General features: G+C 66.3%; 2 protein-coding genes across 3 annotated transcripts in view; one reads left to right on the forward strand and one right to left on the reverse strand.

Moving 5' to 3' along the window:
* The window catches only part of RXRA (retinoid X receptor alpha), a 99,078-nt gene that overhangs the window by 15,293 nt on the left and 61,324 nt on the right, over positions 1 to 22,461 (forward strand). The window contains exon 1 of one of the 2 annotated variants that reach the window (XM_081236135.1): positions 4,363 to 4,461. The exons of the other annotated variant lie outside the window; for it this stretch is intronic. The gene's annotated coding sequence lies outside the window, so the exon portion shown is untranslated. Of the gene's footprint in view, positions 1 to 4,362; positions 4,462 to 22,461 lie in introns of those variants that run through there. 2 annotated transcript variants of the gene reach the window in all.
* LOC308619569 (uncharacterized protein) lies at positions 9,217 to 16,445 on the reverse strand (the record flags this gene model as incomplete). Its single annotated transcript, XM_081238494.1, has 4 exons — positions 14,890 to 16,445; positions 14,363 to 14,506; positions 12,726 to 12,881; positions 9,217 to 9,861 (listed from the first exon to the last, which is right to left on the reverse strand). Exons 1-4 carry the CDS (start codon positions 15,040 to 15,042, stop codon positions 9,217 to 9,219), a joined length of 1,098 nt encoding a protein of 365 aa, XP_081094620.1. The 5' UTR covers positions 15,043 to 16,445.

Consider the following 22,461-nt stretch of genomic DNA (forward strand, 5'->3'; position numbering starts at 1 on the left):
GTTGAGGTTGGGGGTGAAACCTCATGACAGAGGAGAAAGGGTGACCGGTGTGGTGTATCTGCTGGGTGGGGTGGGCCAGGGACATGAGGGTAAATAAATACTCAGTGTTTCTGCCTCTGACTGGCCGGGCAGGGTGCCCCAGGGGAGGGCTGGGCTTGGCCTCATTCAGACTGTATGGGCCCAGGCCTGACCCTCTGAGGGACCAGCTCTGCCAAGGGGTCCGCCAAGCCCGCCTCCGGGACGGGGAGGGTCTGGCCCGCAAGGTCTTCCTGTGATGGGTGCTGCTGGCTGCGGGGGACATGGAAACCCCAGGTTGGGGGCGTCTCCCCAAGGGCTTACGACCCGGCCTGGGGCGAAGGGGCCCTCGCCTGCCTGCGTGGGCACGGCTGGGCCCTGTGCTGGCATTTGGCGGTTGGGGGCCCTGACCTTGGGGGTCAGACCCGCCGTGGCTCCAGGCCTGGGTGGGGCTGGGGTTCAGGTGGAGGGCCGGTGGGCTGCGGTCCACCAAGTGGCCTGGTGCCAGCCTGTGCCCAGCCCACTGCACTCTCCCTTTGCCGGTGAGGCCCGTGTTCAGAGGCCCAGCAGATCCTCGAGGCCACACAGATTGTGGGCGTGGGGCTGCCAACCCCGTGTATTTTGAGGTGCAGAGAACCAGGGTGCCACTGCCGAGGCCCCGCGGGTGCCGGGGCCCCAGAGCCCGAGCTGGGAACGCTGCATCTTGCTGTCTGCCCCAGGCCCTCAGTGGGGAGGCGCTGGGCAGGACTGGCCCAGCCATTATGGCCAAGGGGCAGGGTTTATCCCGGACCTGCTGCGGGCCCGAGCACTTGGCGAGGGGCTGTGGGGTCAGAATAGAAGGCCCACATGGTCCTGACACTGGGGGGCTGCTTGCCGGGATGGGGACGTGGGACACAGATGTTTGCCACGCAGACGGGTCCATCCCACCAGCACTCATAGTGTCTCTGTCAGAGCATGGACCGGTGAGTCTGGGTGAGACCCCAGCGTGCCGCTGGCACCTGAGGACACAGGGCTCTGCGGGTCAGGAAGGGCTGCCAAGGTGAGTGGGGATGGACAAAGGACACAAGCTCAGTGGGAAGGCCAGGGCCCGGCGCCGTCCTCCTCTGCACCCAGAGGTGCTCGCTCTGTGCCTGTCACTCGACCTGTTGGCAGTAAGGCAGGTGCCAAGCAGCTGGTTGATCCCGGACTCTGTCCTGCTGAGCCCCACTGGTACCTGGGACCCTCTGCCACCCCGTCGGTGCTGGGTGGGCTTCCCAGGCTGGCATGGGCAGCCCCAGCAGTGCCCAGACGTACCTGGTAGGTCTGGGATTCTGACTTGAGGGGCCGGTGCAGGGCGCCGAGGGAGGAACCAGCCCGGCCTCTCTTCTGGCCCTTCCCGCCCTGGCTGGCCCAGCCGGACTCGGCCGTGGCTGTTGCCCTGTGCCGAGGTGGCCTCTCCTGGCGTGAGTGCTGTGGCTGGGGTGATCCTGGAGGTGTCTGGCGGTGCGTGCACGTGTGGCTGCCAGGATTGTGGGGAATCTCTTGATTAGAGGGACAGACAACCGAATCCCGTGGCCCAGGCGGGGGGTGGGGGGCACTTCCTCCCTGGAGAGGCCCTAGAGATTATGGGATTTCTACCCGCCCCGCCCTGGAGAGGTGGCACGAGCAGAGGGCCATCTGGCTGGTGGGGCTGCCTTGTCACTGCTCTGGTGAGGGGTTCCTTCTATGAGCCTGGGAAGCCACGTGTGGGCTGGGTGGCCCTGGCGTGCTGCGGGGGGAGGACGCATGTGCCTGGTTCGGGTCCCCACTCAGCCCTTTGCAGCTGTGTGACCTGGGGCGCCATCTCATTCTCTGGACTTTGTCATCTGTGGAGTGGGGTGATGACACTCACTTCTAGGGACACTCACTTCTAGGGTGGTCGTGAGGGTGAACTTAAGGAGGGCCGGAACTTTAGTTCTCGCCAGGGAGCAGGGAAGAGCAGTGGCTGGGGGCCCCCCTGACCCTCAGTGTCCTCATCTGCAGGCTGGGGAGAGGAATTTCTGGCTCTGGTGCTGGGGGGGCCTGTGAAGGGCCGCCCCGCAGTGCTCTGTGGCACCCAGTGATGGGCTGGGCCATGGGGGGAGATGCGGGAGTTCTCCCCTGGGAGGAAGTGTTTCCCTGGGAGGGACGGTTTCAGGGACCGCTGGTTCCAGAACCTTCTGTGGCCCAGGAATCTCCGAGGGCCAGGAAGCGAGAGCCGTTGCCAGGTGCAGCCTTGACGCGGACTTGGGGGGTTAAGTCCCTTGTCCAGTCCCCACTGGCCTTTCCTTGCTTAGTGTCCTGGGCAGGGAAGTGTGTTCAGGTGGGTGGCTCTCTGGTGGGCGGGCTCGGGGGACCAGCCCCCCAGCCTCAGCGAGCACGGCCCCAAGCCGTGGAATGGCGTGATTCCGGGTTTGCTTCTTCCTTCAAGCAAAGAGGATCTTTCGAAACTGTGGGAAAGAGCGTTTCCTCCCCAAAGCCGGGTGCGGGCGGGGGCTCGGTCAGCAGATGTGACGTCCCCGGTGCCCTCTTGCCCTTCTGCCCTCCTGCCTGCGACACTCACGGGCCCATTGTCGGCCCTCGTGGCCCCACCAGAGTGGGGTGCTCAGGCCCGTCAGCTCTCCCCCGAGACCTGGCAGTCTCCCTCTGGGGCCCCACTGGCGGAGCGGAGCCCCGAGAGGTCCCTGCTGGGCCGCGCCGTCTGTGTTCCCACCTCTGAGGCTTCGTGCGTGCTGTTCCCTCTGCCCGGCGGGCCCGCCCTGCCCCGCGGGCCCGCCCTGCCCCTGCTCCGATTCTTTGTCCCTGCAGCCTGCTTCCAGTGCCACCCCACCTTGAAACAGTCCCCAGGCCTGCGCCCGACGTCCCCGCCTTCTGAGCGTCCCTGCTCTGTGCCCCAGGAGGGGATCTGGCCAAGCGTGGACTAGTCCACCCTATCCTGCCCCAGGCCTCTGTGTCCCCGGCCCCAAGTGGGTCCCTTCCAGTGCTGACAAGTGAGGATGTTGTGGCTTACGTCCCGGGGAGGGGGTGCTGGGTCCGGGAGGGCCCTGGCTGTCTCAGCTCCGGTCTGGCCCGGGGGTAGGGGGAGCTGGGCGCCAGCGTGCTCAGCTGCCTGCCTGCGCTGCTGGAAGGGGTTGTGATTTGGGTCTCCCCCGCCCCCGCCCCGGGCTCCTGACTCAGCAGCTGCAGGGTGGGGGAGACCGGATTTCTCGACAGAAACCCCGACCCGGGACACCCATGGCCCAGATTTCTTTTGTGAAGGTGGGAAGTCGAGCCCTAGGTTCCTGCCTGGCTTCCCGGCAGGAGATCGGGTTGGGGCTGGAGCCAGCTCTGGGCTCCGGGGCCCACTGCTCCCGTGGCTCCTGGCCTGCCTCCCTGCCCTGCAGGACCGCCCTTTCCCTGGGCACCACGCTCTGTGGCTCCGCCGTGCCCGCGGGATGAAGTTCCCACTGCCGCCTAGCCCTGCTCTCCTCTGCCCTCCCTGCGCCCCTTTGTCCTCAGGAGCCACGCCTGCTCCCTCCTCTGGGTCCTGCCCATGCGGCCCCTTCACCCTCCAGCTTCCTGCTCTGCCAGGTGTCTGCATATATTAGGCCTCCTGGACGCTCCCCTGGGGTTAGGTCCTCTCCACCCCACAGCCACAGTGCCCGCTGTCCCGTCGCCCTGGAGGGAGTGGTGGATGTGGGCTTAGAGCCCTCATCAGTGTCAGCGCTGGCCCCGTAGTCAGACAGGGGATGTGGCGTTGGGGCGAGCGGGGGAGCGGTGACAGCCATGGAGGGTGGGCCTGCCTCCTGGGGCTCTGGGCTGTGCGGAGAGGTGGGGTCTAGCATTCCCGGGGCCTGTTGCTTAGGCTGCTTGAGCAGGAGGGCTCTCCGCCCCGGGAGAGCATTTGGTGGCTCCTCTTTGCCTGGAAAATGGAAGTGGATGTGCCCCAGGGGGTGAGCGCCCAGTCTTGGCAGGGCCTTGGGCAGAGGCCTCGGTCTCCTTACCTGTCAGGTGGGGATAACCCCTCCCACTGGGGTCCCAGAGCTGCTGTTCGCACAACCTGAGGTTCTGCCCAAGGAATGGGGCTGCTGGGAAGGATGCTGAAAGTTTGGGCCAAATCTGGAGATGGGATTTTCGTGTCCCCTGGGCCGTCAGCGGTGGGGGCACCTGGTAGGCTCAGGGCCCTTCCAGCCATGCCCCGGGGCCAGCATGGAGATGGCCAGCCGGGGGGTTCGGCTCCTGGGGTTGAGAAGCCATTGTCCCTGCCTCAGTGGCCTCCCGCAAGCAGGGGCCAGGGCCACAGGCTTGGGTCTGGTGGGGATGCATCTCTGTTGCTCTGATGTTGTGTTCCTCGCCCGGCCCTTCCTGCAGGGTCTTCATTCAGCGTCTGATAACAGCTCTGGTGTCCCCCCACCCTACGGTGCCCCCAGCATCTGCCACCACCGGCAGTCGCCTGCTTGACCCCTTAAGGTATTTGTGACACATCAGCCAGGAAAGGCTCTCCCCGCAGCGGGGAGGGCGAGGCGGGAGACAGCAATTGAAGCTGAAATTAATTGTGCTTTTCCTCCCGTCCCCTCACTCTGCTCGCTCGCTCGCTGTCAATGCATAATGCATGACGAGGGGAAGTGAAAAGTAATTAGAGACTCGACTCTCGGCCAGGTTCATTCACGACTAAATCTGGGTCAACTCCTGGCACAGATGAGTGCGCTGCGTGGTGGGATGGTGGCAGTGCTGCTGCACCTGCTCGGCGGGCTGTGCTCAGACGCCCCTTCCTACGGGAAGCCCTCCTTGATGCCCCCCTTAGGAGGGCCTCCCCCACACCCACGGCCCCGTGCCTTGTGCGTCTGATGGTGTCTTTTCCCCATCTGCCCTGTAAGGGCCGTGTTGCCAGTAGGGGGCGGCGGCTTGTCAGGGTGGGGCACGTGGGGGTGACACCCGGAGTGATGTGATGATGTCGGGCCACACAGCGTCTCCTTGAGGTGCTTGCTCGCTCGTTCTGAAGCACTTGACCCTGATCACACTGTGGTCTTTAAGCCCCTCCCACGCTGCCGTGGTCCTCGGGGTGAAGTCCCAGCCCCCGGCCTGGCTCTCATCCCTGCTCCCGGGGAACCAGCTGTACCGATCTGCTTCCTGTTGCTAGAATGTTCCCAGCGCTTCCCCTGCTCACAGGCTTTGCACATGCTGTTCCTGCCTTGGAATGCCCTTCCCCGGGCCGCACTGCGGCCACTGTTGCTCCTTCCGGTCTCGCGTGGGTGTCACCCCCACGGACCCCCGGGCTGCCGTGGCCTTGGCTCCCCCCACTGTCACCCTTGGCCACCCGAGCCTGTTCTTTCCTCCTGAGGCCCTGTGCATCCTGCGAGCGATTAGCTGGCAGGGCTCCTGTCTGTCCCCTGACGGGGGGCACGTGCGCTGGGGCTTCGGGGTTCCCAGGGGCTGTGGGACCTGCCCAACTCCTGGCGCCCCCTCCCCAGGTCTTCAGCGCAGTGGGTGAAGGAAGAACGTGGACGGGGGCAGGGCTGGGCTGACCAGGGACGAGCCCCGACTGCTGCTGCCCTGCCCCCTGCCGCCTCCCCGCAGGCTTGTGGAGCCTGGGGTGGTGGGAGGTCTCGGGGTCTCCCCATTGGGATGGTGTCAGGGTGCGGTGATAGCTGGGCCTGCGAGACCCCATGTCATAGCGGGGAAAACAGGTCCGAGGGGAGGTGCTTTGCCTGACTCAAGGCCACTGGGGGAGGTGGGGGAGCTGCTGCCCCTTGGCTGCTCTGGCCAGAGCTGGGCCCTGGGAGAGGACCTTGGCTATGGGGGAGGGCCCTGTGGTGTGGGGGAGGGCCCTGTGGGGGGGGTAGGGTCCTATGCTGGGGGCGTAGGGTCCTATGGTGGGGGGGAAGGCCCTGTGCTGGGGGGGTAGGGCCCTGTGTTGGGGGGGAGGGCCCTGTGCTGGGGGCGGAGGGGCCTGTGCTGAGGGGGGAGGGGCCTTGCTGGGGGGGAGGGCCCTGTGGTGGGGGGGTAGGGTCCTGTGGTGGTGGGGGGTAGGGTCCTGTGCTGGAGGAGAGGGCCCTGTGCTGGGGGGAGGGCCCTGTGCTGAGTGGGGAGGGTCCTGTGCTGGGGGGAGGGTCCTGTGCTGTGAAGAGGAGCCCTGGCTGGCTGTGGGGAGGGTCAGGGGCCGGCACTGGGGAGGCGACAGGCAGGTGGAGGTGGGGTGGGAGCCTGGGTTTCACCCTGGGACAGACTGCGTGGAGTGGCTGCATGCAGTGCAGGGCAGAGAAAGAGTTAAAGGCTGAGAGAAGTAATAATGTGTCTAATTTTTCTGTGTGATTTAATAAAAATGTAAATTACTGGGTGGAGGATGCCCCGCCCCCTGCCATGGTGTTGACCGAGATTAACTGTGGGCTGGGGGTGGTCAGCCTGCATTTGTCTGCGCCCCCAAGCAGAGCCTGGTGCCTCCGTCGTCCCAGGGGCAGACAGCGCGCCCTCCACCCGGATGGAGGGGAGCTGGGGGGCGGGGGGTGGCCGTCGCAGTGTCGGGCCGTCCGCTGAGCAGGAGGGCCCTGGAGGAGCCTTCCGTGGCCGAGTTGCTCAGAGCCGGGCTCCCCTCTGACCTCCACACCCCCACGTCCAGAGGAGCACGGGGCCTACGGTGATGATGGCCGAGTCCTGGGTACGTGGGATGACGCATGAGGTGAGTCTGTAGGACGAGAAGGGGCAGCCAGGCAGAGACGGGAAGGAAGAGCTTTCCCAGCCGCGGGGGCAGCACGTGCAAAGGCCCTGAGGTGGGAGTGAGCCTGGCCTGGGCAGGTCAGCGCAGAGGCTGGTGTTGGATGGCGGTGAGGTGGGACAGGGGTAGTGCCGGGAGAGGCTCGGCCACGTGGGCTCCAGTGGGGCTCTGGGCCTGTCCCACAGCAGAGGGAAGCCCTGGCCGCTGGTGAGACCGGGCCCAGGGGCAGGTGTGGGGTCCTGAGTCCCTGAGGAGGTGGCGGCTGTGGGGATGGGGGAGTGGGTGGGTCTGGGCTGCAGTTAAAGCCACACCCAACAGGCCAGGGCTGGGGGCTCTGGGAATTGGGGTGCCCGCGAGGTTTGGTGAGAGGTGGTGCTGTTTGTGGGGGGCTTGGCGGGGGAGGAGGCCGGAGTCCCGGGTGGCCAGTGAGGCCACACAGGGCCGCGTGGAGATTGGAAGAGCCGGGGACGCTGACGCCCGGTCTTGGGAGAGAGACTTGGGAATCTGGGGCCTGTGGTCAGAACGTGGAATGTTCTCGGTGCAGCATTTGGTCAGCATGAGCGGGGGCTCGAGGGTGGGAACAGGCGGTAGGGCAGTCAGAGTGGCCTTTGCTGGTGTGGGGAGCACAGCATCCGTGGCGGGGTGGGTGCTCGGCAGTGAGCTCCCCATGAGAGTGAGGGTGCTCTCTGAGCTCAGGGCGGCTGTGGGAGGGCCCTGCTGCAGGTCAGGGTTGGTCATGGCTGGGGAGCCACGTGCTGATGTCGGGGACTGTTGATCCCTTCTTGTCGGTGGGACTCCCCCTGACCCCGGTGCTCACCTGTCTTCCTGAGATGGGCCACTCCTGCACATCCAGACCCTCTCCCTGTCCTGGGGTCCATCTGCTGTCAGGTGTCCAGTGCCACCAGGACGCCTCCCAGGGATGCTGGATGCTGGGGCAGGGGGCAGCTGGGACCTGGGTGGGGGGCTCACAGCCCCTGAGTGAGAGTAGAATTCTGAGCGTGGTGCCCAAACGCCGGCCCCCCGGCCTCCAGGAGCACCTGCTCCTGGACTGCAGTAGGGCTGCGCCCCGGACGCCAGCTCCTCCCAGCATCAGTGGGGGCTGCGGTGTAGCGCCAGCGGGCAGAGAGGCTCCGGGGAGGGGGCAGGCGTGTCGGAGACCCAGTTCTGTCGCAGGCAGTGAAGGGAGTGCCTGTGCTGAGGCGGTGGGTGGTGTTTGGGGTCGCGCCGCCGCCAGGCAGGGACCTGCACTGCCCCTGGACTCGTGGTGGGGATGGGGGTCCCCTGAGCGCTGCCCCGGCCCAGGAGGGGCCCGCATGGAGGCTCTCCTGGGAGAGGGGGCTGGCTGGGCCTGGAGCTGCCGCCTGCCCCCACCCGTGATGCCATGTCCAGACGCCTGCTTGGGCAGCTCTGGGCACGGAGTGACCCGGCCTAGGTGGAGGGCTTGGTGGGCTTGGGGAGTGGGGAGTGGGGGGCATCCCTGATGGGGCAGGAGAGAGCAGACAGGGACTGGCCTGTCTGCCCGGGGGGGCTCTGAGGTTGGGGGCTGGTTTCTTGGGGTTGAGGAGCCTGGCCAGGGAGGGGGTGAGGGAGAAGCAGCCCCCTCTGGTGGGCTGTGTGCTGGTGGGCTGAGACCTGACCCGGGGGCCGCGGGTGACACCGATGCCCACATGAGGTTTGATGTCTCAGGGTCTGTGGGACCGAGCAGGCCGTGTCTCTTGGTGTCGGGCTGCTGCAGCTGGGGGTGGTGGCCACAGGGAGTGGGCCGGAGCCCGCGGCCTCTCGGTCCCTGGGGCTCATTATGTGCAGGGAGCGTTAGGGGACGGGGACCAGAGTCTAGGTGAGTGCGGGCGGGCTGGGCTGGCGACATCGGAGGCCCCATGCTGAGCTGTTTGGGATCTTCCGTCCCCTCTGAGGCTGTCTGTATCTCCGTGTCTGAGAATTTGGCTATATTCACTTTGAGTGTGTATCTCGGGTGTAGATACACACGTGATCTGCACGTGATCCCCCAGGCCGAGCTCCTGGGCCGTGCCCACCCGGGACGGCTGCTCAGAGGCGGGCGGTGCAGCTGGCTCAGGGGGTCGGGCAGGGACACAGCTGGTGGCTGGCTGACAGCACACACCAGCGTTCTGCCCGTAACACTGTCCCCCTCCTGCACTGCTGGGCCCCCTTCCCCGGGCCCTGGACTCACGCCTCTGTCCAGGGTACGCGCGGGTCCAGGGTCAGGAAGAGTGGCTGCACCAGATGGCTGGGCGGGCGCATCTGCCCAGTGATCTCAGGAGAGGCTGTGCTGATCGCAGGCTTTGATTAAACGACCTGTCCAGGCCGGCTGGGCAGCTGGTCAGTGTCAGGCTCGCACGGCAGGATGCGTGGAAGCTGCCCAGTGCTGCAGGGGTTGGGGAGGGAGGGGGAGGTGGGAGGGGATGGGCCTTCTAGAGCCCGGTGGGGGGGCTGGCACTGCAGGGTGGAGGGCCAAACACACCACTGGCGTTAGAGACCCCCGGCTCCTCTGAGCCTCAGTTCCCGCATCTGTCGAGGAGGCTGCCCATCCTGGTCTCGCAGCTGGTGGTGCGGAGGCCCACGGGTGGCGGGTCAGCGGCTGGGGGTTCTCCGGGGCTGCCTGTGGCGGCGTCATGCTCCTCAGAGGCCCGTGGTTTCCATCCAGGGTCTTTCCCTGCGGAGGGCACAGCGGGCAGCCGGCCAACTGCCCAGGATGGATGATGCCAGGCCCACAGATGTGTCCTCTGGCCGTGCTCACCGTGTGGCCTGCGCAGGAAACTGAAGGACCTTGTCGCGGGGCCCGGCCCGGCCTGGCGGCCCTGTTCACCCCGCCTCCCGCCCAGGGGCTGCTCAGCTGGAACGTTTTCATCCTCTGTTCGGAGGCAGGCGGGAAGGAGGTGGGCCGGGGTCCTCGCCCTCCCCGCTGCACTTGGGGACGCATTCCGGGGAGCTGCGAGTCCTGGGACCCCCCTCGCCGGCTCCGCGTCCTCATCTGTACTGTGCGCGGTGGCTCTGTGAGGGGGCAGGGGCTGTGCTGCCACCGCCAGAGGCTGAGTGTCACATGCCTTTCTCACCTGGCTGTTCCCGTGTTCCTCGGTGAGGGTGGGCAGACGCCCTGGGAGGGCGGCCAGGGCCTCTCCGCTCCGCTTTAGTGTCCCCGCCTGTAAAACGGGGGGCAGCCGACTTAACCATCGTAAGAAGCGTTTGCAGCCTTGAGGTATAAATGCCTGATCGTGAGGAAATGCTGGCGTTAGGGGCTGGGCCTCTGATGTTGCGCTTAGGCAACGACAGTGCTGGGGACAGAGCTGGTTCTCCTGGAGCAGGTTGGACTGGCCCTGGAGGTCCAGACATGGCAGGGCTGGGACCAGGAGGCCTACGGGGACATTGCTGGTGACCTTGGGCCCCCGTGTCCCCCTCCAAGGAGTCACCCCCCGGAGGCCCCCCCCCCCAGCAGTGGAGTTTGTGGTGCACCCAGGGCAGGGTGCAGGGGACGGAAGAGCCTGTGGCCCAGGCGGTGACAGGGTGCTGGCTGCGGGGCGGCCAGGTGTCCAGCCCCCGCCTTGACCTCATCACCCCAAACTCGGTGTCCTCCCAGCTCGGGGAGCCCCTGGAGAGGCCAGGGATCCTACACCTTGGGAAACGCGATCCCCTCCCTGGCCTGTGAATATTTCATCAGCGGATTAAAAATTGAAGCTGAACCTTCGTCCCCTGCTCCGAGAGGGTGGAGGAGGGGCGCTGGCTCTGTTTCAGGCCCGTCTGAGTATTTTTTTTTGATGATGGAGCCTCGTCAATTAGAAAATGACACTGCCGTTTAAAATGCCGTTCTGCGGCCCTCTTTAATTAAAGCCGAGGTGTAACAGCCAATGTGGAGCCGTGAATGAATTTTTAAGCATCAAAATGAGAGGTGAACAGCGCCCAGCGGGGTTTGTGAGAGTGGGTGCGCGGGGGCCTTGGGGAGGTCTGTGGAGGCCACGCAGAGGCTGTGGCCCTGGCCTCTTGGGGGCGGGGCGTGTGTGGCTGGCGTGTGTTGGTGGGGTCGTCTGGTCTGTATGTGGCGGGGTGGGGGGTGGTAGACTCTGGTCTCTGTGTGCCCATGTTTGAGGTGCACTTGTGTCAGGACGGGGGGAGCCTAGGAGGCTGAGGTCTGGCTCCCTGTTGGTCAGGAGGCCTGATTTGTGGGGAGTTGGAGCCCTGATGGCCCCGCAGGAGGGTCCCAGGAGTGATGTGTGAGGGGCTTGGGTGCAGCCAGGGGACAGTGTTCTGGGCTTGAGGGCCGAGGGATCGAGGGCCTGGTCCCAGGGCTGCAGTGGGCTTTGGGCCTGCCCAGGTGTGTGATGGGTACGTGGCGAGACAGGGGGCAGGTGAGCCGCCCCCAGGCCTCCCGGGCCGTGGGGCAGCCTGGACGTGGATGGACCCTGCCACTGCTGACGGGAGGGTTGAACACCCGGCGCGGCTGGGCTGGGGGATCCCGCCAGGCCTGGTGGCTGCTCGCCAGGGCCCTCAGGGGTGCATCAGGGCCCGCGGGTGCATCTCGGGCACCAGGGAGGGCGCAGGGGTCCTACTCTGGGTCCACAGACGGGTGGCCCAGGGCTTGGCAGCACCGCCCTGCCCCTCCCCACCTCACCTCTGCCCAGCAGCAGGCAGAGGTGGCTGTGCGCCCAGAGCAGACCGTGCGAGGCTAAGTGTCTGGACCACCCAGCCTCCAGCCACCCTCTGCTGGGCCTCCCTTGTTTTCCTTTGGCGGGGCCGGCGCTGATCCCCGGCTGCCGGCGGGCGCTGGGGGCCGTGTGCCCCAGCCACATCCTGCAGCTACCTCCTGACTTGGCGGCGGTTTCCCCTGAGAAACAAGAGTCAGGGTGCGGGTGTCATGGGGTTGACCGAGGGGCCGAGTGCGGGGCCAGCACGGGGAGTGGCTCCATGTCAGTCCTTAGCATCCCCTGCACGTCGTATGGGGCGTAGAGCGGGGCGCAGTCCTCTGGGAGAACGAGGTGCCCGCTCCGTTTGCGCGTCCCAGGGGTCGGAGGCAGCTGCGTGGGCTGGAGCACCTTGGGCACATCTGCCCCATCTGCTCATCTTCCCCGGCCCAGGGCAACGGGTCTCAGGACGGTCTCCCCCGTCTTCCTTGTCTCCTGGGGGACGGGGCCCCCACTTCCTAGCGTGGGCACTGTGTTGCACCCGGGGAGGCAGAGGGCAGTTCGCGCCCTGGGTCCTCCCCATGCTGTCGGGCTGGGACCCGGGCGCGTGGGCGGGGACCCGGGCGCGTGGGCTGGGAGGGTGAGTGGACTGGCCGGGGCCCTCCAGTGTCTGCCGAGTTGGATCCCCCCTTTGGCACTGGCAGGAGGGGCTGGGGCTGCCGGGGTGGCGGGGAGGGGTGGGCCCACAGCCAGCATTCTGGGGCCCGAGGAGACGAGGGCAGACACTGGCCTGAGCCGGCTCTGCTGGGGAGAGGGCGTGTTTATTTTCTTAGACGGATTTAAAGGCTGCTGGAATTGTGCTCACTAAGGTCCCCAGAAGGTGGAATTTCTGACAGCCCTGGGTGTGGGAGGCCTGGGCCTGGTGGACAGAAGTGGAGGGGGATCTGGCGGCCTGGGCTGCATGTGTGTGCATGTGTGCAAGTGGGCACGTGTGTGTGCATGTGTTCGTGCTGCCTGTGTGTACACGCAGGAGCGTTAGGCTGGTCTCCCTTCACGTGGCCACCCTGGACATGCCCCCCTTTCAGCAAACCTTCCCTTGTGTTCAGAAGAATTCAGACTCTACTAAGTGATGCCCTGTCAGCTTCTTGGAACCTGTGTGTCCCCAGTGTGTCCAGCTGGGCCTTCCGGTCCTCCTGAAGGTGGTGGCCTGGATACAGCCCTCCTACTCCAGACCAGCGGGTCATCTGCCCTCCCGCCAACCCCTTCCCAGGGCAGGAGGGCTGAGGCGCCCTCTGGGCAGTGATGCCAGGCCTCGGGAAGGGAAGGGGCCATTTCTCCCTGAAGCCTTCCGGTCCCTTTAGAAGGTGGTTTGTTTCCAGGGCTGGGTGTACCTGTTTGGCAAGCCGAGCCATCTGTGACCTGGCATGCCTGACGTCTCCCTGATGATGTGGGAAAGACTCACGGACAGCTCCAAACACATCTCCAAGCCACGCTGAGGGTGCTCTTAGGAAGCTGTGTCTGCAGTTCGGGGCAGTGTTCCACAGGTGCTGCAGGGAATGGGGTTGGGTGAGCAAGAGGGGCTGTCTCGGGGAGCAGAGGTCACCAGGCCCCTGGAGCAGGGACTCAGGTCTGCCCCAGCCCCCAGGCCCCAGCCCGCAGGCCTCCCTGGCTGACTGATCGTGGCCGCCAGGGGCTCAGCGGGAGAAGTTCTGGGGCTTCGGAGAGGTGCAGCGATGCGAGCAGGGAGACCAGGGGCAGGAGGGGCGCGTGCCGCGCCGTTGCCATCCTGGGTCTGCCGGCGTCCGCAGCTAATGGGATTGAGCTCGGTCACCAGGAGCCGAATGACGAGGCCGTGTCCGTGGTCATCACGCCTCCAGGATTTTTCGCCGATGCCGCCGCACGTTACCCTGCATCCTCCCTCCTTGAACAGCTGGCGGGAGAGGGCCTGAGGGATTTGTGAAATTGACCCGGGCGGAGCTGCTCACGCTGGCTGCCCTAACCCCAACCCTAACCCTAACCCTAACCCTAACCCTCCCTGCCTTGCCCTCCTTTGAAAGCAGGGGAGCCTTCAGAACTGCCGCTGTCCAGGCCACGCCCTGGACCAATTAGATCAGCAGCCTTGGGGGCCGGGCCTGGGCACTGGGGCTTTTCAGCAGCCCCTGGGGGACGCTGACATGCAGGCATCATCCAGGCCAGGTGCTCCCCAGTGTCCTTCCTGTAACTCCGTGTGTGTGTGTGAGTGTGTGTGTGTGTGTGTATGTGTGTGTGTGTGTGTGTGTGTGTGTGTCTTCCCAGGAGATTTTTAAATTTTATTTTATTTTATTTTTGCGGTACGCGGGCTTCTCACTGTCATGGCCTCTCCTGTTGCGGAGCACAGGCTCCAGACGCACAGGCTCAGCGGTCATGGCTCACGGGCCCAGCCGCTCCGCGGCATGTGGGATCTTCCTGGACCGGGGCACGAACCCGCGTCCCTGGCATCGGCAGGTGGACTCTCAACCACGGCGCCACCAGGGAAGCCCTTCCCAGGAGATTTAAATCTTCAGGAGCTCTGTTGTTGGTCTGGGTCAGACGTGGCCCCATGTCCTGGGCCCTCCACGCTCCGCAGGTGATGCTTCTCTGAGTCCCTGATCTGTGGCTCCCGTCCCGCAGACCTTTGCACGCTGACCTCCCTGACAGTGCCCGTGGGCCTTCCAGGGCCGGTGATGGGCGTGGGCATGTAGGGACTGAGGCCACTAGGAAGTCTCCACTGGTAGGTGGGGAGCCTGCCTCAGTGTTGTGGGGTGTTCGGGCCAGAGGGACCCCCCAGAGACTGGCTCCCCTGCTCTCAGGAAGCTGCGTGAGCAGGGTGTCTGTTCCAGGAGTGCCCGGGACCCGTGACGGCAGGAGGGCCGTGCATCCTTTCTCCTGCCCGGGTTGGCCTTCGGGGTTCAGGGTGGGGCTGGGGCCGGCCACCCCCTCCCTGTAGGCAGGAGCCCTCCCCTGTGCCTGGCTCCCCTCTGCCTCTTTCTGCCCCGGCGTCCGCCCTCACCTGGGGAAGTGCAGGCCCAGGTCCCAGGCTCTGTGGGTGGGTCCCCCGGGTCAGTGCGAGCAGTGCCAGGCGGGCTGGGCATATGAGCCCCCCAGCTGGGCCAGGCGGCCAGTCTGACTTGTAGGGGGCAGGGAGCCCTAGCAACTGAAAGGCAGATGGTGAAGACCAGCTGAACCCTCGTCCGGGGTCAGGAAGATGTTGGGCACCTCCCCCCACCCCGCCCCAGTCTCAGTTTCCTGATCTGCCCTCGGGAGGCTGGGAAGGTGAACGGTGCTCATGGCTCAGCCAGCCTTGGGAATCACTGCTTGTCAGTTTTGGTTAATCTTCCCTTGTTTGGGCTTCACCTCTCGGGTGGGGTGGGAAGGGAGAGGCACAGGCCCAGAGTTCGGGGGCCAGCAGAGCCCGAGAGGAGGGATGGGGTGGCGGCTACCTGCAGAGAGGTTTGCAAAGCGTCCTCTGTGGCCAGGGATGAGTGCTGCGAGGTCTGGGAGGCCCGGACCCTGCCCCGCTGAGGGTGGGGGAAGTACCGGCCTCTGCCCTCGCTCTGTTCTCCAGCCTGAAGGGCGGTGGGTCCTTGCAACACTGCAGAGGCAGGTAGAGACCTGGCCCGTTGTGCAACCTGCAGCCATGCGGGGAATTCCTCCCAGGGCCCTGGCTCTGCCCTGCCCTGGAGTCTGCATTTTTTGGAAAGCTTTGTGGCTCCCTGGTCTCAGGGGAGCAGAGGCTGTGAGGGTGTCAGCCTGAGGGTGTCAGATAAGGGTGTCAGCCTGAGGGTGTCAGATAAGCCCTTGGGGGGGTGGTTTGACCACAGCCGGGTTTGGGGGACGAGGTCTGGGATGGCTGCTGGACCTGGATGCCTCCGAAGAGAGGCAGGGTTGTGTCCCCACGGGGAGCCAGAGCGGGGCCCATCAGAGCTCTCGCTGTGGGAGCTGGGCTCAGGCTGTCCCAGGCCGGGCCTCATTTTCCTGGTGACCGGGGAAGCATGAGCCCTGCTGGCCTTTGCTCCTTCCCTGCCACCCCAGGCGGGCTGGGACGGGCTGGGGGCCTTCTCGGGAGGCCGACCCACCTTCGCCCAGCTTCCCTGCCCCAACCCTGTGGGGCTGGGTAGGCTGGTCCCGGGTGGGCGGCACAGCGTCAGGCTTTTGGGGGTGCCCCAACTGGGGAGCAGGGGGCCCGTGGGCAAGTTACTCAAGCACTCCGAGCCTTGGTTTCTTCATCACTGAAATGGAGAGAATAAAGTGCTGCCTCACTGGGTCTCTGTAGGGTGGGTGGGAACGGTCTGGCTCTCGCTGGGAAGGTGGCGCACGTGGCGGTGCGGTCTGGGGTCCCCGGGCCTGGCCTCGGGCCGGGCTTGCCATCTGGGTGTGAGAAAAGATCCCTGGCGGGTGGGCGGGCCACGGGGCGCGAGGGTCCCCACGGCGGGCACCTCTTCAAGCCCGCCCCCCAGCCCTGCTGATGAGGGAGGGGACCCTGTGCACAGAGGAGGCTGGCGGGGAGTGGGGCCCTCCCCGCCCCCAAGTGACAGCCCTGCGTGCCAGGGGCGCATGGGGGTGCCGGGGGTGCACGGGGATGATCCTGTTCGTGGCTCTCGGACGAGACACCGCTGGGCTTCAGTCGGGGATGGTGGACTTTCTCATCAGGGTCCTGCTGAGGCGAGGGTCACAGCTCGGCTGGCGGCACGTGTGCCCACACGGCCGGGAAAGGCCTCCCCTAGCCCGGGGCCTGCTCAGTCCCGACCCTGATAGAGGGTGTCTCCCGGGGCCCCCTCACCTGCCTCCATCGCCACCCAGCAGCCTCAGGGCCCGAGCCGGGCTGGGGAGCAGAAACGAGACACAAAGCAAAGCAAAAATCCGCCCCCAGTCCCCCCATCCCGCACCTCCGCCTGCTTATCTGCGGCCCCGCGGCCTGTTGCAATTGCTCGCTGGGGGCCGGGTTGCGTAACGCGTTGGAGCAGATAGTCGCCCGGTGCTGGGTCCTCCGGGGCAGTTGGACGGGTTTGGATCTGGCGCCCGGTGGAGGGCCTGCTCCCCGGGAGGAGAAACCAGCCAGAGTCGGCTGCTGCGGGACACGCCTGCACCCTCCTCCCCGCTCCCCCGGCCCCGTCCTGGGGAAAAGCGGGCTCTGTGGGGCTGGGGAGAGGCCTGCACGGAGCTGGGTCTCGCCTCAGCCCCTGTCCTGCAGCTGTGTGACGTCAGGCCCTTCCCGCCTCGGTTTCCTCCTGGGCCCGGGGGTGGGGTTGGAGGAGGGGGTCTGTCCACAGGAGTTGTGCCAGGCTCGGGATGGCTGGGTCAAGGGGAGGGCGGGAGCTGCTGAGGCCCTGGTGACCCCACGCCCGCCAGGCCCCCTGAGGCCCGGGGATGCAGTGGTGGACGCGGTTCTGAGCGGCGTTTAGGGAGGGAATGCTCTACCCGAGCAGAAGTCGGGTTTCTGTTAGCCAGAACCTCCCAGGACACAGATCTGTTTCAGAAATAAGCAGGGCCACCCTCAGGGCGGAGCCCACGTTCTTAGCAAAGGGGGTGTAAATGCGTGGTTTCTCCGTAAGTTGACCAGTTTGGCCCTGGCAGCCTGTGACCTGTCTTACCAGGGGATGAGACTGTGGCGGCAGCTTGTGGCAGGCCCGAGGGCAGCGGGGAGAAAGTGATGGCCGAGGAGGAGGCGGGGGGCGGCCGCAGTTATCCACGGTGCCCCGGGAACACGGGAAGGCAGGCGGGAGGACGGGCCGTGGGTGGCCTGGGGATCCTTCGGGAGGCATGGCGGGAGTGAGGTGCGACCCCTGCGTGTGTTTTCGTGGGCAGACCCTGGTCGCCTGCCCACCTGCGGGTTGTGTCCTTCAGAGGGGTCCCCGTGGGAGGCCGTGTGTCACTTCTAAGAGGGCTGCCGCTGGCCACCCTGCCCCCGGCCAAGGAAGGAGCCAACAGTAATTGCTGTCCCAGGTCAGAGCCCAGACCGCCACGTTCCACCCAGCCCAGGCTGGGTGTCCTCACCTGGCGAGTGTCCTGGCCTGATGAGCCATGAGCTGGGCAGGAGGCCACTTCCAGGCAGGAGGTAGGCGAGGGCTCAGGGTCTAGTGGGGGCGACGGGCAGGACGTGGGCAGCTGCAGTCCAGGGTGAAAGGGCCTCCGTCAACCTGGGCTGGGGTGGAGCTTGGGGGAAGGCTTCCTGGAAGAGGCAACAACCTGCAGGTCTAGATCTAGATAAGGGAACGGATGGGGGAACAGCATTTGCAACGGCCCAGAGGTGAAAGGGGACTTCTGGGTTCTTGCGGGGAGGTCAAGGCCTGAGCCTGGGCTGGTCCCAGAGGCCCTGTGCCGGGTCTGGACTTGAGCCTGTGGGAGCCCTGGACGTGTTGTACGCGGGAGCTAACAAGGTCCAGTTCCAGAGAATTCTCCAGGAATCTGGGTTTCCAGGCTTCTGCTGGGTGCTGTTTCAGTAGAGCAGTGCTGCCCCCAGGCTCTCCCTCCCCTGCCTGTCCCTGCCCTTGTTGTCAGCAGGACGGGGCAGGACCGACACAAGCTGCTCTGGGGCAGGCCTGGGCCAGGGCTGGGGTCTCCGCGAAGCAGTGGTGGCAGCCTTGGGAATGCCGGCAGGTCTGAGCCTGGCCTGTGTGTGAAAGCGTGCTGTGCATGAGGGCAGAGGGCCAGGAGCCCCGCAGTTCACAACTCACTGCTGCGGGCTCAGGGAGGGAAGGGGCGGGGGGTGTCCCAGCATCCCCTAGAGCTTAGAAAAGCGGAAGGAAAGAAGGGGTGCGGGGGAGCCTCGTGGGCCAAGCTGGAATCGCCAAGAGGCTCACACCCCACGTTGGGGGGGATTCTCATGAAGCCTTGTGTCACCACCCCCTTTCCAAGGCGGAGGGGCCGGTTCAGTTCAGGGAGCGTTTGAGCACCTTCTGGTGCAGGAGAAGTTTGGGGTGAGGCCCAGGAGGAAACAGGGTCTGCAGCAGAGAGTGGGGGCCCTTGGGGGGCGGGTCTCCCAGGCCATCCGTAGGGACAGGCGAGGAGGGTGAGGTGTTCCCTTTGGGCCAGGGCTGGGGGTCCCCCGCCCCACCTGAATGAAGGTGCCTAAGAGCCGGATTTGAAAGCCACCAGTCTCAGTGAGCATCCGGGGAAACTGAGGCCCAGCAGTGGATGCCCGAGGCCACTCAGAGCCTGGGAGGGCTGCAGGGCCCAGGCGGCTTTGATGGGGCTCCCTTGTCGGGGCTGCCCTGGGGCCTCTCGTGCTTTGGAGGGCACCTCTGCTCGTTATTCGCCAGTAACCAGCTAATTAGTCATGCGGGGGGTGCCTGCCGCCCCAGGCTGCCGCTCCCCGGGCACTTTTTTCTTCTGGCTTCACTCCCTCTCCTCCCCATCCCTCTTGGCTCTCTGGCGCTCCTGCCCCGCGGCGCCTCGCCAGCTCCCAGCCCCCCATCCGCCCAGCTCCCAGCCCCCAGCCCCCAGCTCCGTGGAAAATGAATTCCATAAATCGTCGTCCTCATTCTCCTCTGGGCTCTGGGCCCTCTCAGGGGACACTGTGTGGGCCTTTGTCTGGAGGGTGCTGGGCTGGGGAGGGTGGGACCCCAGGGGAGGAGGCTGGTCCCCCCACCCTCTCTCCGTGGGCCTGGGCTTGATGTTTCCCGAAGGTTGGTTAAGAAGGGCCCGTCACTCACTCTGCTGAATAAGTAATAAAAAACCCAGTAATCGTCTGTGGCCTGAATCCCAGGAGAGGGCAGGTACCTGTGGCTCTGGAGTCAGAACCAGCCGCGGTGGAGCCCTGGCGGGGGCAGGTGGCAGGCAGCCCCTCCTGTGTCCACCCCCTGCCCTCCCCAAACACACAGCCATGGTTTGGGAGGTCCTGTGACAGCCCTTGGTGCCCCGGCCCACCTCCTGGCCACTTCCCTCGTGGGCTGCTTCCGGCCATCTGTCTAGCTGGGCAGGGCAGCCCGAGGGGCTCTGGTGGGCCTGACCTGTGAAGGGAAGGGGCTCACGCACTGAGGCTCCTTATCGCCCCGCCAAGGGCAGGCAGAAGGTTCTGGGGCCTGCCGGGGTCCCGGGCTGGAGAGGGGACAAGGAGCCAGGCAAGGCGGTTGAGCCGGGGTGGGACTGGCGGTGCTGAGTGCCGCGTCCGGTCCTTCAGCCGTGATCCGGGCTGGTTTTGTCACGGCCACTTAACCCGCAGGAGGCAGAGGTGGCAGGAGCCTCCAGGCTCTTACCTAAAGCCCCTGCTCTCACTGTCTGGCCCGGGGGGTGGGGGCGTGTGTGTGGGGTGGTCCCAGGGTCCCCGGTCCCGGGCTGGGAGCCACGCACTGCTCTCGGTGGCCTTGCCCAGGCTGCGGGGTGAGGGGTCGGCGTCCGGCCGCTGCCTGAGCCGGTGACAGGCTGCAGATTCCCGTGTGGTCGGGGATAGGGCCGAGCTGGCAGGAAGCAGTTGTTCCTTCCCCGCTTCCACCCGTGCTGGTCACGGGATCGCGCTGTGAAAGTGAGGCCGGGTGTGCCCTGTGGCCTTGCAGAAGTGCCGGGTCGCATCCCTGAGCCCTCTTCCTCGTCTGGAGGACAGGCGGTGGGGACGACGTGCGTGCCGCGTCCTGCCCAGCACCCCTCGTCCAGACGCCGCTTTCAAGCCTGTTGAAAGGTCTTTAGCAGCAGAGGGGCCCCCGCTTCGGTCCCAGGGCCTGACTTGTCCGGGGGCAACCCGGGATCTGGGACCACCCAGGGAGGTCTTCTGGCCAGGACCTCCCGGAGGGAGTAGCCCCATCCAAGGCCTGGGGTCCTTGGGAGTGGGGCTGCCCCCGGGCCGGGCCGAGACCTGGGACTTCGCCTGGGGGATGGTGGACGCGGGGGGCCGAGGCAGGGGCAGGCCGGGCAGGCGTCGAACGGGGCTGTCGGGCAGGCTGGGCGAAGGGGTCCTGGGCTGGGACTGGGGTCCATCCCCGGGGCTGTGAGAGCCCCAGCTGAGCCCCATCTTTGCTCTGGTCTGGGGTCTGGGAGCCGCCTCCGGGTGGTCTGGGAACCCGGGAGGCCTGGCAGGGTTTGTGAGGTGCCTCCCGCCAGGGCAGCCCCCGCGGTGCCTGGCTCGGCCCCCTGCTCCCTTTGAGCCCGGCGCGGCCAGCGCCTCCTCTCCGGGCTCCGCTCGCATTTTATCTGATGGGAGCGAGCAGCCTTTCGGTGTCAGACTTGACTTTGCCGTACGTCCTGGCATCTGACTCATCAGAGTAATGCGGTGACCATTTTGCTAATTTGTTCATGAACTAATTAACTCTGGAGCTTTCTCTGGGCCCGGCACCTGGCCTCAGAGCCAGAAGGAAACTTGGAGAGCTCATGTCACAGGTGGGGAAACCGAGGCCTCCCTCGCGGCAGGGCGGCTGTCCCCATGCTGGCCCTGACGCCGTCTGGGCCTGCGACCCACCGTGTGCAGCGGCCCATTTCAGGACCTGCCCAGCTGTCCCGGCGCGTCGGGCCCTGTCATCCCTGCTCGCATCACCCCCTGCTGCCCACGCCCCCCACCCCCCGTCCCTCTCGCCCTTTCCAGCCCGAGTCCATCCAGGCGGGGCTGGGACAGCTGTGGCCAGAAGGCGCAGGTGACAGAGGTGCAGGCGACGTGCCCCAGCTCTGGCCCCCTCCCAGCCCTGAGCTCGCCCCTGGCCAGCACCGCCTCTCCTGGACGCTGTCCCACTGCCCGAGGGGGTCAGGAGGGACGTGGCTCTGGAAGGTGGGCTGTGCTTGTCCCTGCTGCTCGTGGCAGTCCCCGCTCGCGCCTCAGCGTCCCCATCGCCACTGGGCTATCGCCCACCCCGGCCCCGCGTGTTCCTTGCCTGACCTGCCCCCCGTGGCTCCTGGTCGTCTCGTGTATGGGGGCCAGAGGTCTGTGCGGGGCCGGGGCATCTCCCGGACCCCTCGCGCGCCCGCTGTGGTCCCCATGGACGCTCCCGCAGCCCCACGTCTCTCCCTCCTGCCACAGGCAGCGTGTTTTGGTGGCTGGTCCAGGGTCTCCCCCAGCCTTGCCCGGCTGAGCTTCCAGAGGGTGGGAGTGGAGCTGGCCGTGTCCCCACTGTGCACCCAGCACCCGGCACAGCGCTTGTGGCCGCGGGTGCACTGCGCGAATAAACGGTGGTATTCGAGGTTGATGGGCCGCCTTCTCTCCCTGGGGCGGGGGGCCCTGGGGCCACGTGAGTCATTTACCCGAGCAGGAGAGACCGGAGGTCCCCAGGGGTGAGCCTCAGAGTCTGTGTTGAGCCACTCGTCTCTCGTGGCCAGCTCCTGGCCGGGGTGGACGCCCTTGATGGTGGCCAAGCCTGGCTGTCAGGGCTCCAAGTGGGAGTTGCGGAAGGGTCTCCTCCTCCGCCAGAAGCCCTGCCTCCCCGCCCCCCGGCCCCACCCGAGCCTGGCTCCCACACCATGGTTCTCGGGCCCGAGGCGCCCTCCGTCCCAGCCATCCCATCCCTCCCCAGCTCCCAGCCCCGGTCTGGGCGACCACTCGCTGTCCTTCGTCAGAGAAGGACGGGGCTGACCGCAGAGCTGGCGTCCCTCCTCCCACCCCCTTCCCTTTGACAGGTCCGGGACGGTATGGTCACCCTCCCGGGGCTGCTGGGCGCCCGTTTCCTGCAGGGCTCTGTCTGTGGTGGGGAGCCTCCTGGGGGTCTTCGTGTCTTGTGATGGGTGTACCGTGAGTGATGCCGCGGGTGAGTGGGCAGCAAGGCCGGCCTCAGAGGCGGCGTCCCCTCCCCTGGGGAGACAAGCCTTGGGCCCAGGAGGCACCGGCCTTGTCTGCCCACCCCGTTCCGTGCCGGAGGGGAGAGGTGGAAGGGGTCCAGTTAGAGGATCAGCTAGTTTCCCGGCTCGCTGGTTTCCCATCTAAGCGCCCAGCCCCAGTGGGCCAGGGGTGCGCCCCGAGATGCTGCGGGCACAGCCCTCTCCAGCCTCAGTTTCCTCATCTGAGAGGGGAGGGGGAGGAAAGGAGAAAGGAGAAAGCTCTGCTGGGGGCCTGTTGGCGTGCTCCTCGGCCCTCTCCCTGCAGGGGCGCCTGTCTCTGCCCTTTGCTGGCAGCGTTTCTAGGCAGGCGCCGACAGCGCACGTGGGCAGAGAGGGTCGTGTAGAGGGGACCCGGCGAGCACACCGCCAGGGGCCCGC

Source organism: Mesoplodon bidens (genome assembly GCF_964165515.1).
Source record: "Mesoplodon bidens genome assembly, chromosome: 6".
In the NCBI taxonomy this organism is placed as follows: Eukaryota; Metazoa; Chordata; class Mammalia; order Artiodactyla; family Ziphiidae; genus Mesoplodon; species Mesoplodon bidens.